The 13,432-nt window shown below is 46.0% G+C and overlaps 1 protein-coding gene across 1 annotated transcript in view; it reads right to left on the reverse strand.

The window, feature by feature from the left end:
- Nucleotides 1–1,430: 1,430 nt before the first annotated feature.
- Nucleotides 1,431–13,432, reverse strand: part of MAN1C1 (mannosidase alpha class 1C member 1) — a 144,695-nt gene continuing 132,693 nt past the window's right edge. Inside the window, exons 12-13 of the mRNA XM_073615456.1 lie at nt 10,309–10,424; nt 1,431–1,763 (exon numbers count right to left, since the gene is read on the reverse strand). Of these exons, the coding sequence (XP_073471557.1) occupies nt 1,658–1,763; nt 10,309–10,424 (222 nt within the window). The 3' untranslated portion in view covers nt 1,431–1,657. The remainder of the gene's footprint in view (nt 1,764–10,308; nt 10,425–13,432) is intronic.

Raw genomic sequence — 13,432 nt, forward strand, 5'->3', positions numbered from 1 at the left:
GACAATTTCTTTCAATGCTGCAAACTCTGAAAACACAATATTCGAACTGTGCAGTAATTACTACCAAAGCTTAGCATAGGGGGCTGTGGAAATCTGGTCCAACAACAAAGATGAGAGGTATCTCTATCACAAGAACGCATATGTCCTGTTTGCCCTTTGACTATAGGCAGCTAAAAGGAGTAACTTTCTGTAGACAGCTTCATCCAATACTTTAAAAAAAGCATCAGGCATGCTGTTCTGGGTTACCAAGGACTAGTGAACTTTGCACTTATTATTCATGCCTTTGGCATGGTTGGACTATCCTGATAGTTATTGCCACCATGATCTCATGGAACCCTCAATGCTTCTATGACAGAAGTTGATATATTGCTCAAGGCCACCCCTTAAAGATACAAGTCAAAATGTCTTATTATGAATTAGGGAATGCAGTTTGGTGTACCCTTTATCTAGTACATACAATTTATATTGAATGTTTAGTTCATAGCTTCTGCTTTCCGTGCAACTCAGAGTTGTTCTCCACATATAATGTATCCAATGAAAAGAGCAAAATGACTCTCTTTGAACTATAGAGTAAAACAGTGCATTACTTAGGAAGACATGTACAAACTAATCCTTTTTAATCATTAGACTTGTGAACTTAGAAGCTCTGATGGGTGGGTGTCCCACACGGCTGCAGCCACAAAGCCCAGCCATAAAGCAGTCCAGACCTCCATGGACCCCAACAGATAGCCCCAACAGTACTGAGTATACTGATAATGCTGCTTGCTGCTGATCTTTCCATAACTCAGATATGTACACACTCTGCATAAGCTTTAGTTAGACATTGGCTGACTGTAAGTAGTATTTCCTACCCATATTGTTTTGCAGGTATAACATCAAAAACTAAAGGAAGCCACTCTCCATGTAAAAGTCTGAAGTACATATTATTGATGTTACCAGTACATGTATAATCCAAATCGTAGGTTAAGCTCCTAGTGGAATGAAACATGTAAGAGGAGCAGGTGGATTACCACTGTACCAGATAACATCAATATAATTTACTTTAGGCTTTTAGTAGGAGAGCAGCTTCCTTTTGTTTTGGATATTATAACTGGGAGCACATCACAGACCACCTGGAGTCAACACCCATTGGACTTGAGCGGAGTGGTTGGGACTGCCTGCAGTTTGTTCAGCAGGGGATACTGGCTTCCCACTTTGGAAGTTGGTTCTGTCAGAAAGGAACAGAAGTAGGGGATCCTCCATTGTGTTCCTGGGCCCACTATCTGCCATTTGGTTTGCTATGGTTCAGGTTCCACTGCTGGCAGGACATAAAAGTGATTTACCGGTATATTACATGGACCATATACAGTATACAGGTTGGCACCTGGCAGTATGAGAGAATTCCATACAAGTAAACCTACCAATGCATATATATATATATATATATATATATATGCTCTGCCTCATTTCCCACTTCAAAAAATATATATATGAAAAGCAGAATTTTCTGCAAAAGGCCACCATTTCTTTTAGTGCTAAATTTGTCAGATACAGATATTGATATTATTTCACATAAGTACTGGTATCTCAAATCAGCTCATAAAATAGAATTTCTTTTGTATGAAAATTTCAATTTAAGATAAAAACACTGGATAGATATATATTGTATTCTTGTGCTTCAAACAGATTGTACACGACTTATTGGTAGTGGATGTGCTTCGGTATTAAATACCCAGTCTTCTAATGATAGCAGATCATCTTCTGAAAACAGAAGGTAGAGGTATCTGTAGGAAAGACAAAATAACAACAAATTAGTTATACAACTGTTACTTTTATTTTTTTTAAATGATTAGAATCAGCAATAGGAAAGTAATCTGATTTGCACATAATCATTGTTTTACTATAAAATTGAAATACCATTACACCTGATGTAAATGGAGGTTTAATCAATGGAACCAGTTATAATTGTTCTAGTTCTTGCTCTAGATTTGACATTTTCAGCACCAGTTATGGGTCAATTTTTTAAAACTGCAAGGAAAAACTGAATACCATTGTATTCACTCCCCATATAATGCTGTTTTGTTTAATTGACATTCAAAATGGAAGTGCAAGGTATTATACATTAAAAACATACATACTCACCTAGGTGGATGCAGCATCGATCCGATGCTGCATCTGTTCCTGGCGCCTCTACATTGAGAACAGAGTGATCAAAGACCACTGATTGCTCGGTTCTCGGTCTTCAGTGAGAAAAAAGCCAGTGACTGCAGCCACTGGCTCTCTGATCTGCCCCTCCAGCGTTCACTGGAGCATCAGGTTGGGGTGGTGGTGGGGATGAGCTGAGAGGCTGAGCCAGCTGCTGGTCCAGGCATCTAGGTGCATCCAGACATTCAATTTGAGGGCTCTCCAGAGCCTGGCCCGGCTGGGTGATGTCAGCCGACAGCAGACTTTACCCCGCTGTTGGCTGAATATGGGTCACAGGCAGTGGCTGTGCGTCCATTAGGGGAGCTCGGGCGCCGCCCTCTCTCTCCAGCCACCCCCTCTATGTACTATGGATAGATTCATGCATCTATCCACGGCCGCTGTAGCCACCCCCTATTCAGGTGTCCGTCCCGTTTTTGGGCGCCAGGCGTCTAAATTATAGCGGCGGGGGGTGTTTTTAAAGCACCTGATTAGAGCCATAGGCTTTAATAGGCATCAAAAAAGGTGACCTGCAAGCGCAATCCATTGCGCTCACAGTGCACCCAGGTGTGTTAGCAAAGCAAATGAATATCTGTCCTGCTGCCTGACCAACCACCACAATAGGGTAAGTGCCGGGCAGACAGCAGGCGGGGAGGGGGGAACAGTGGCTGCATATTATGGGCACAAAGGGTGCATATGATGGGCACAGTTGGCTGCATATGATGGGCACAGTTGGCTGCATTTGATGAGCACAGAGGCTGTATATTCTGGGCACAGTTGGCTGCATATGATGGGCACAGAGTTTGCATATGATGGGAACAGGTGGCTGCATATGATGGGCACAGGTGGCTGCATATAATCGGCACAATGGCTGCATATTATGGGCACAGTTGGCTGCATATGATGGGCACAGGTGGTTGCATATGATGGGCACAGTTGGTTGCATATGATGGGCACAGAGTCTGCATATGATGGGCACAGGTGGCTGCATATTATGGGCACAGGTGGCTGCATATGATGGGCACAGTTGGCTGCATATGATGGGCACAGGTGGCTGCATATTATGGGCACAGTTGGCTGCATATGATGGGCACAGTTGGCTGCATATGATGGGCACAGTGGCTGCATTTGCTGGGCACAGAGGCTGCATATTATGGGCACTGTTGGCTGCATATGATGGGCACAGAGTCTGCATATGATGGGCACAGGTGGCTGCATATTATGGGCACAGGTGGCTGCATATGATGGGCACAGTTGGCTGCATATGATGGGCACAGGTGGCTGCATATTATGGGCACAGTTGGCTGCATATGATGGGCACAGTTGGCTGCATATGATGGGCACAGTGGCTGCATTTGCTGGGCACAGAGGCTGCATATTATGGGCACTGTTGGCTGCATATGATGGGCACAGAGTCTGCATATGATGGGCACAGGTGGCTGCATATTATGGGCACAGGTGGCTGCATATGATGGGCACAGTTGGCTGCATATGATGGGCACAGGTGGCTGCATATTATGGGCACAGTTGGCTGCATATGATGGGCACAGTTGGCTGCATATGATGGGCACAGTGGCTGCATTTGCTGGGCACAGAGGCTGCATATTATGGGCACAGTTGGCTGCATATGATGGGCACAGAGTCTGCATATGATGGGCACAGGTGGCTGCATATGACGGGCACAGAGTCGGCATATGATGGGCACAGTGGCTGCATATGATGGGCAAAGGTGGCTGCATATGATGGGCACAGTGGCTGCATATTATGGGCACAGTTGGCTGCTTATTATGGGCACAGGTGGCTGCATATGATGGGCACAGTGGCTGCATATGATGGACACAGTGGCTGCATATGATGGGCACAGGTGGCTGCATATGATGGGCACAGTTGGCTGCATATGATGGGCACAGAGTCTGCATATGATGGGCACAGAGTCTGCATATGATGGGCACAGTGGCTGCATATGATGGGCACAGGTGGCTGCAATTGATGGGCACAATGGCTGCATATTATGGGCACAGTTGGCTGCATATGATGGGCACAGGTGGCTGCATATGATGGGCACAGTGGCTGCATATTATGGGCACAGTTGGCTGCATATGATGGGCACAGAACCGCCTTTCAGCCAATCAGGAGGCACGGATGTAATGCCGGGCACCTAACTGGCTGAAGGCAGAGGAGCTTCCATTGGCGCCAAGGAATACAGGAAGAAAACAGGCACGGAGGAGTCGGAGGACACACAGGACCCATCGCTGTGCTACCATCCCACAGCTCGCCGCCTGTCCTGCTGCCTGACCCACCACCACAATGGGGTAAGTGCCGGGCAGACAACAGGCGGGGAGGGGGGAACAGTGGCTGCATATTATGGGCACAAAGGCTGCATATGATGGGCACAGTTGGCTGCATATGATGGGCACAGTGGCTGCATTTGATGAGCACAGAGGCTGTATATTATGGGCACAGTTGGCTGCATATGATGGGCACAGAGTTTGCATATGATGGGCACAGGTGGCTGCATATGATGGGCACAGGTGGCTGCATATGATGGGCACAGTGGCTGCATATTATGGGCACAGTTGGCTGCATATGATGGGCACAGGTGGCTGCATATGATGGGAACAGGTGGCTGCATATTATGGGCACAGTTGGTTGCATATGATGGGCACAGAGTCTGCATATGATGGACACAGTGGCTGCATATGATGGGCACAGGTGGCTGCAATTGATGGGCACAGTGGATGCATATTATGGGCACAGTTGGCTGCATATGATGGGCACAGGTGGCTGCATATGATGGGCACAGTGGCTGCATATTATGGGCACAGTTGGCTGCATATGATAGGCACAGAACCGCCTCTCAGCCAATCAGGAGGCACGGATGTAATGCCGGGCACCTAACTGGCTGAAGGCAGAGGCGCTTCCATTGGCGCCAAGGAATACAGGAAGAAAACAGGCACGGAGGAGTCGGAGGACACACAGGAGCCATCGCTGTGCTACCATGCCACAGCCTGCCGCCTGTCCTGCTGCCTGACCCACCACCACAATGGGGTAAGTGCCGGGCAGACAACAGGCAGGGAGGGGGGAACAGTGGCTGCATATGATGGGCACAGTTGGCTACATATGATGGGCACAGTGGCTGCATTTGATGAGCACAGAGGCTGTATATTATGGGCACAGTTGGCTGCATATGATGGGTACAGAGTTTGCATATGATGGGCACAGGTGGCTGCATATGATGGGCACAGGTGGCTGCATATGATGGGCACAGTGGCTGCATATTATGGGCACAGGTGGCTGCATATTATGGGCACAGTTGGTTGCATATGATGGGCACAGAGTCTGTGTATGATGGGCACAGGTGGCTGCATATTATGGGCACAGGTGGCTGCATATGATGGGCACAGTTGGCTGCATATGATGGGCACAGGTGGCTGCATATTATGGGCACAGGTGGCTGCATATTATGGGCACAGTTGGCTGCATATGATGGACACAGTGGCTGCATATGATGGGCATAGTTGGCTACATATGATGGGCACAGAGTCTGCATATGATGGGCACAAGTGGCTGAATATGATGGGCACAGTTGGCTGCATATGATGGGCACATTTGGCTCCATATGATGGGCACAGTGGCTGCATTTGCTGGGCGCAGAGCCTGCATATGATTGGCACAGTTGGCTGCGTATTATGAGCACAGGTGGCTGTATATGATGGGCACAAGTGGCTGCATTTGCTGGGCACAGAGTCTGCATACACATCGACCTGCCCAATAAACGTACATTTTGTCTGAAACATTATGTAAATTGCAGGACTCCTGGCATAGTGTACCTACTCACATGTGAATGTGGGTGCTACTATGTCGGGAAAAGAGAATTGAGGTTGTTGTTTCAGTATTTTTCAGAATTTTTCAGTTTGTTTGCACCCCCAAAAATTTTGGTCACAGGAGTGCAGAACTAAGAGCACTCCGGGGATCCACAGGAGAAGTAGGGCCAGAGCTTTGACCCCTTTGACCTTGTTTCTCCTTTAAACTTTAACTAATTTTTTTTGTTGCTTAAAGTGGTTGTAAACCTCTAACAGGGAAGATGAACAAAGCATATCCCTCTATAGTGTGTACTAGCCTCAAAAAACACAGTCACTTCCAGCACCTAATAGGTCTTCCAAGGTGTGGAGTGAGAGATATCAAATAAAATGGTGGTGTGAAAGGTATATATGGTATCCAAAACTGGGTGGATGCTGCCTTCCTCAGATGGGGTAGCCCGAAAGGAACTACAAGAAAAACAGAAATGGAAGGCGCACACCTAGTGCATTACCAAAGATAATTTAATAATAAAAGAGATGGCTGCAGATAAACAGGTGCAATTTATGCAGGATGGTTTGTTTCCTCTTTGTGCATTACCTGAGGCTATGTACTATACTGGGTACATGTTAGGCCCCTTTCACACGATCGGACCGTTCAGGTCCGCCTGTCAGTTTTGACGGCGGACCTGAACGGGCGATCCATGTTAGCCTATGGAGCGTCGGATGTCAGCGGAGACATGTCCGCTGACATCCGACCCCGTCCAATCCGCTAAAAGCAGACGGATGGCTCTACGTCCAGATCCGTCGCTGGCGGATCGGACCGGGTGAGATCTGACGAAAACGGACACGCTGTCCGTTTTCGTCCGATCCCTCCATAGGCGGCAGCGGCGCCTGACAAGCCCCTCCCCGTTCAGTGAGCAGAGAGGGACCTGTCATCCGCCGGCTCAGCGGAGATCAACGGACAGATCTCCCGCTGAGCCGGCGGACTGAGGCGGGCTCCGTAGAAACGGAGTCCGCCTCATGTGAAAGGGGCCTAAAGGTTTACAACCACTTTAAAGTCAAACAGAGCAGACCAAAACATTTGTTTTTTAAAGGGTGGAAATCACAAGGGACTGCTATCAAGGTTTTAATTGATGTTTGTGTCTCTTTTTCTGGTGACATAACAAATTAGGACATCTTCTCAAGAAGAACACAAATAGCAACAAAAACCTTACAAAAGAGCTTTTCCACTCAATCAATAGTGTTCTTCAAGTTATATCAGAGAGATTGTCACAAATTTCTGCTCTAGTAAGACAAAAGGAAACGCAAATTCTCCCCAACCAGAGATCCCCTGTCACTTCCTGTTCTGTCTAATCCAGAGGTGTCCAAACTTTTTTCAAAGAGGGGCAGATTTTATGAAGTGAACATGCATGAGGGCCGACCATTTTGCCTGACATTCTTTGAACCATTAAAATTTGGTCTAAGTGTGTTAGTTCGAGCACTAATACACTGCCCAACAAGAATTCTCTTGCCTTTGTGGCGGTGTGTGAGTAAAGAGATGAGCTTAGGCGTGTTATTTGGATATACCGTATTTATTGGCATATAACACGCACCTTCACTTTAAGAGGGAAGTTTCAGGAAAGAAAGCAAAATAAGGGTCAGTGCCCATCTGCAGCCTCACAAGTTCCATGAATGCAGCACCACCATTGCCACGAATGCAGCCCCACCATTACCATGAATGCAGCTCCCCATTGCCAGGAATGCAGCACCCTCATTGCCAGTAATGCAGCACCCACCATTGCCAGGAATGCAGCACCCCCGTTGCCAGGAATGCAGCACCCCCATTGCCAGGAATGCAGCACCCACCATTGCCAGGAATGCAGCACTCACCATTGCCAGGAATGCAGCACCCACCATTGCCAGGAATGCAGCACCCAGTATTGCCAGGAATGCAGCACCCGCCATTGCCAGGAATGCAGCACCCACCATTGCCAGGAATGCAGCAACCACCATTGCCAGGAATGCAGACTCACCATTGCCATCAGTGCAGCCTGATTGATGCCCATCCACCTGCAGCCTCAGAGGGGACAGGAAGGGGGGGCGGGACAAGTGCCAAAAGATTACATACAGGAAAAACTCCTGTTTTCTCGGTGACCTCTTTAATACAAAGTCCCACCTCCTTTCATGGACAGAACAGTCGTCCAATGGCAGCGCCGAACAGGAAATGCTCCTGTGTGTACGACACTCGTCCCGCCTCCTCCCTGTCCCCTCCAAGGCAGCCAGCATATATATCTTTTGTGGCCCCGGCGCTGGGAGATTGTTGGGGCCACAAATGATATATATGTCCAAATAACCAGGCGGGCCATTCAAAACCGGAACGCAGGCCGTGATTGGCCCGTGGGCTGGACTTTGGACATGCCTTGTCTAATCCCTTTAAAATAGACAAAAAATTAAGATAGATATACAAAAGAGTAAGAAAAACCTGGTAAAGGTTTCTATCCTTTCTTCATACTATCAGAAATCAGTAGCAATCATTTTCCTGAACCTGGGAACTGTGAAAGACTGCTGGGAGCCTCTTGGATCTGTGGGAGTGATTTAGTCCCCAGGGGACAGTCTCTATTAGGTGGAGAACTCTATGGGACTACAAATCCCAGGATTACTGTATGCTGCAAAGAGGAGGAAAAGGAAGGAGAAGCCAGGGTTCTGGATAGTTTCACATAGGTGACTGTTGGAGGGTGCGGCTGAGTCAGAGTCGCTGCTGTTGCCACAGCTCACCTCGGTGTTGGAGGAAGACTGTGCTGTTGCATTCACATGGAGGCTGCAGCCATTGGGGAGATCCAGCAAGGAAAGGGGCATAACTGGTTTTGTGTCTCTTTTTCTGGTGACATAACAAATTAGGACATCTTCTCAAGAAGAACACAAATAGCAACAAAAACCTTACAGAAGAGCTTTTCCACTCAATCAATAGTGTTCTTCAAGTTATATCAGAGAGATTGTCACAAATTTCTGCTCTAGTAAGACAAAAGGAAACGCAAATTCTCCCCAACCAGAGATCCCCTGTCACTTCCTGTTCTGTCTAATCCAGAGGTGTCCAAACTTTTTTCAAAGAGGGGCAGATTTTATGAAGTGAACATGCATGAGGGCCGACCATTTTGCCTGACATTCTTTGAGCCATTAAAATTTGGTCTAATGCCGCGTACACACAGTCGGACTTTCCGGCGGACTTGGTCCGGCGGACCAGAGTGTGCCGGACAATCCGCCCGTGTGTAGGCGCCAGCGGACTTTTCCGGCGGACTTTTTCCCCAAAGTCCGCCGGACCAAGATTTGAAACATTTTTTAAATTTATCCGACGGACTCAGTTTCGGGCGGAAAGTCCGCTCATCTGTGTGCTGGTCCGACGGAAAGTCCGCTCGTGTGTATGCTGGTCCGACGGACCAGATACGACGCGAGGGCAGGGTATTGCATCTCACGCTTGCTGCAATAGGAAAAACAGATTTTCCTATTGTGGTGAGCGTGGGGCATACCAGGCCCTTAGGTCTGGTATGGATTATAAAGGGGAACCCCCTATGGGTGTTAGAGGAAGACTGTGCTGTTGCATTCACATGGAGGCTGCAGCCATTGGGGAGATCCAGCAAGGAAAGAGGCATAACTGGTTTTGTGAGAGAGTCTAGAGTCGACAAAGGTTCTGAGCATCAGAGAGAGGGAGGAGGCTTCAAAGTAGACTGCATAATTGTGAAAGGCCGCTGGCTACAACCTCTATAGTCTCCTCTTATAGGGACAGTGCCACCCCAATTTGGGACTTAGCTTGGGAACGTATGCTATTCACCATGGGGTACAAATATACCTAAGCTCTCCGACGCAGGACTAAGGACCCCAGTATTTAATACCACACTGGCTTGTAGAAGGGGTTTTAGAGAGACACAAGGACCTTTCAGCTTCTAGTACTGCCTTTAGTTAGGACACCCTTAGATTTAGGGCTCAGGTACAGATACAGTTGGACCCCTCATTGTTTTTTGCATTGTACAAATTGTTTATTTTGTTATTTTCCTATTGTTGCCTTGTTGGGTGTTTAACCCAAATAAATCCTTTTTCAGCCTTGGCGTGTTAGAGGGTGTGGCATTACCGGAAGAGTCATTGTCATCCGAAATCAGGAGACCCATACACCAACGGCTCCTTCAGGGGTAAGTTATACATATGCTTGTAAAAAACTCTACAATTTCCATAGATTATGTACATTTTATCCACAAGAAACCTTTTCCATACTGAGCCACCTAGGTCATTTAATTTAAAAGCAGGCTGTGTCCGCATCGGTAGTTCACCTTGATGCTTCAGTTATTATAATATATGCACTTAAATGAATTCTACTTACTTTAATGTTTCTGACATGAAAAAGCTCTGTTGAACATTATCATGGTTTGGAGTGGTAGTATACACATCTCTTATTCCTGAAAATCCATTTTCAATTCTGCAGTAAGTGTCCAAAGCCTGGAGGAGAAATACATATTAAGTGATAATCAAATAAATAATATTCTGCCATCAGATGGCGTATGACATATCTGAAGTGAAGTTGATACAAGCCATACAGTTAACTGTTTAGAAAAAGTAACAAACTTTATGATAATATTCATCTGAATAGCATTAACAAGCCATGAATATTCAGTTTTCATACTAAAGCTATTGCTTTGTCTCTGAGAATAAACAATCTATGGTAGGTAACATTATTAAAAGTTAATGGCCAATGAAAAAATGTCAGCACTGACAGTTCTTAAATTGGCCTTAGTAGCAAAAATGAAAATGATGGAGTAGTAGTTAACCAGTGTTTCCAGGTCCAATGGGCAATTATGGGACAGTAAGGCAATTAGGAAGCTAAATAAACACGCTGGACTGGTAAGCAATGAGACCTGCAGTTTTACTGCCTGACTGTCCACCTGAACAAGCGCACACAGCCGCTCGAGCTTCACACATGTTGTGACTTTGGCAAAAATTAAACAGCATGTCTCTTTTGGCCAGTGGTACAGCCGCTAAACATGACCCATTCACGTGAATAGAGCCCACGCTGCAATGTCACTTTACGAGCCCTCAGGCTGCTCGAGACTTATGCAGACCATACATTGGTTGAATTCTGAACGAATTTCCTTTTGCAAATCAGAATTTTTTTGCGTTTTGTGATACGATGGTGCCACCACTGATTTCTAAATTCGACCAACCAAGCTTTCAATTTCACCTCATGTTGCTACAGAAAATAATTTTTGTGACTGGAAATCTTCTTCTTCTCCACCCAAATTCTATAGCGGCACGGAAATCGTCCGTTGCTACAGCCCACTAATGGTGTGCAATTCGAAACAAAATTCTTAGTTTTCAAGAGAATATTCTTTCAAAAATCGACCCATGTATGGCCAGCCTTACAGATAAGGTGCTGGAGACTTTAGTCTCTGACAGAGGCAGGTGCCAACTGCCTACATTTAATTCTTTAATTTCAGTTTGAATGTGTATAGCTCTTTTCTCCCTGGGGATTCAAAGCATTTTAGGAGATGAGGCAGCTATCCTAGGCAAATTCAGTTGAGTCAATTAATCTACCAGCATGTTTTTGGAGTATAGGAAGAAACCAGAGTACCCAGAGAAAACTCATGCAAACTCCAAGCAAATAGTAGCCTAGTCAGGATTGACCTAGTACTGTAAGACAGATGTGCTAAGCACTAAGCCACTGTGCTGTGTAGTAGAAAATAGAAACAGTTCAATGAAATCTGCACAGGCTTACTGATGTGGCAGGTGGTAAAGTCCGTAATGCCGCGTACACACGGTCGGACTTTTCGTCTACAAAAGTCCAACGGACGCTGACGGACTAAAGCTGGCTGGTAATCCGATCGTGTGTGGGCTTCTCCGGACTTTCAACTGACTTTTTTAGCCTCAAATCCGACGGACTTTAGATTTGAAACATGCTTCAAATCTTTACGTCGTAAGTACGACGGACCCCGAAATCCGCTCGTCTGTGTGCTAGTCCGACGGACAAAAACCCATGCTAGGGCAGCTATTGGCTACTGGCTATGAACTTCCTTATTTTAGTCCGGTGTACGTCATCACGTACGAATCCGTCGGACTTTTGTGTGGTCGTGTGTAGGCAAGTCCGTTCGTAAGAAAGTCTGCCGCAAGTCCGCCGAAGGTACGTCGGAAGTATGTCGGACAGGCTGTCGGACTTTTGTAGACGAAAAGTCCGACCGTGTGTACGCGGCATTACAGTTTATACAGGACAATTATCAGCAGAGAAGGACAAAAATGAGCTCTCTGCACATAATCTGTATGGGTATCATGAGAAATGATTCAGCTTTTGTGTCAACAGTCACAGCAATGAACAAGGAATATTTATGAACATGAAAAATAAAAGTTTCTAGAGAGCAAGTGAAAAATGCAAGACAATTAATATATTCAGACAAGCACCTAAACAGGGCCTCTTGGCATATTTTTCTGATCCCTGTCAAGTGCCACCTAAATGCTGGATCTGATTACTGTGATAGCCAAGCATTCTCGTTTTCTTAGAGAGACTTCATAGACTATCTTTATTGCATTTCTGATGTGTTTTTACGTGCATTTTTTTTCCATAATAATAAACTGTAAATAGTTGGTTGTTTAGGAGCCGGCTGGGAAGCTGGCCTCTGCGTCCTTAACAACCGATGAGTCATCAGCTGTCAGTGGCTTTCCTTGCTGACAGCTGAATGCACAGTGCCTTGAAAAATTATTCATACCTCTTGAAATTTTTCCACATTTTGTAATGTTACAACCATGTAAATGTAAATCCAAAAAAATAAAAAAATAAAGTCCACTCACGCCATCTGCCAGCTCCACGGTCTGACAGTTCTTAAATAACTAAGGGATGGGGTCAGGGGCATGCTGGGCCGACAATGTCACAAGGAGGCCGAGCCACTCTGTGATGTCAGCGGGCGACCACACCCCTTACTTATTTAAAAACTGTCAGATGGTGGGTGGGGGATATGGACAGGGGGCATGCCTAAGTACACGTTGTTCTTCTTCTGCCTAGGAGCGAATTGAGAGAGTACTCAACACCCCACAAACAAATAAATGTATTAGAAAGTTGTCTAAGTGGCATTTTCAGTTTTGAGTTTAGGTCTGCTTTAAGGCAAGCCATATATTATACATTTTTTATGTTCAACCAGTGGGTTGAGGGCAAAAATGTGCCGATTTCCATATTCACACATTTGAGGTGGATGGGGGAATCACTGCCACTGTGCTATTGTGTTCTCAGAATACAGTGATCAGTGTTGCCAACTATAGCCAGTGGCACTGATCGTTTGGAAAAACCCAACAGGGTGGTTGTACAGAACCAGGATGCCCATACATGGATCAAAATTTGGCTCGTCCCTATTGAACCAGATGAATTTGATCCATATATGGCCGGATAAAGGTATTCGGTTTTGTAAGCAACAGGTATTTTTCAGCAAAGCAGTTAAAGTTAGCCTGGTAAATGTTAAAATGCTCTT

The sequence above is a fragment of the Aquarana catesbeiana genome, linkage group LG02, assembly GCF_042186555.1.
Source record: "Aquarana catesbeiana isolate 2022-GZ linkage group LG02, ASM4218655v1, whole genome shotgun sequence".
NCBI classification, from domain to species: Eukaryota; Metazoa; Chordata; class Amphibia; order Anura; family Ranidae; genus Aquarana; species Aquarana catesbeiana.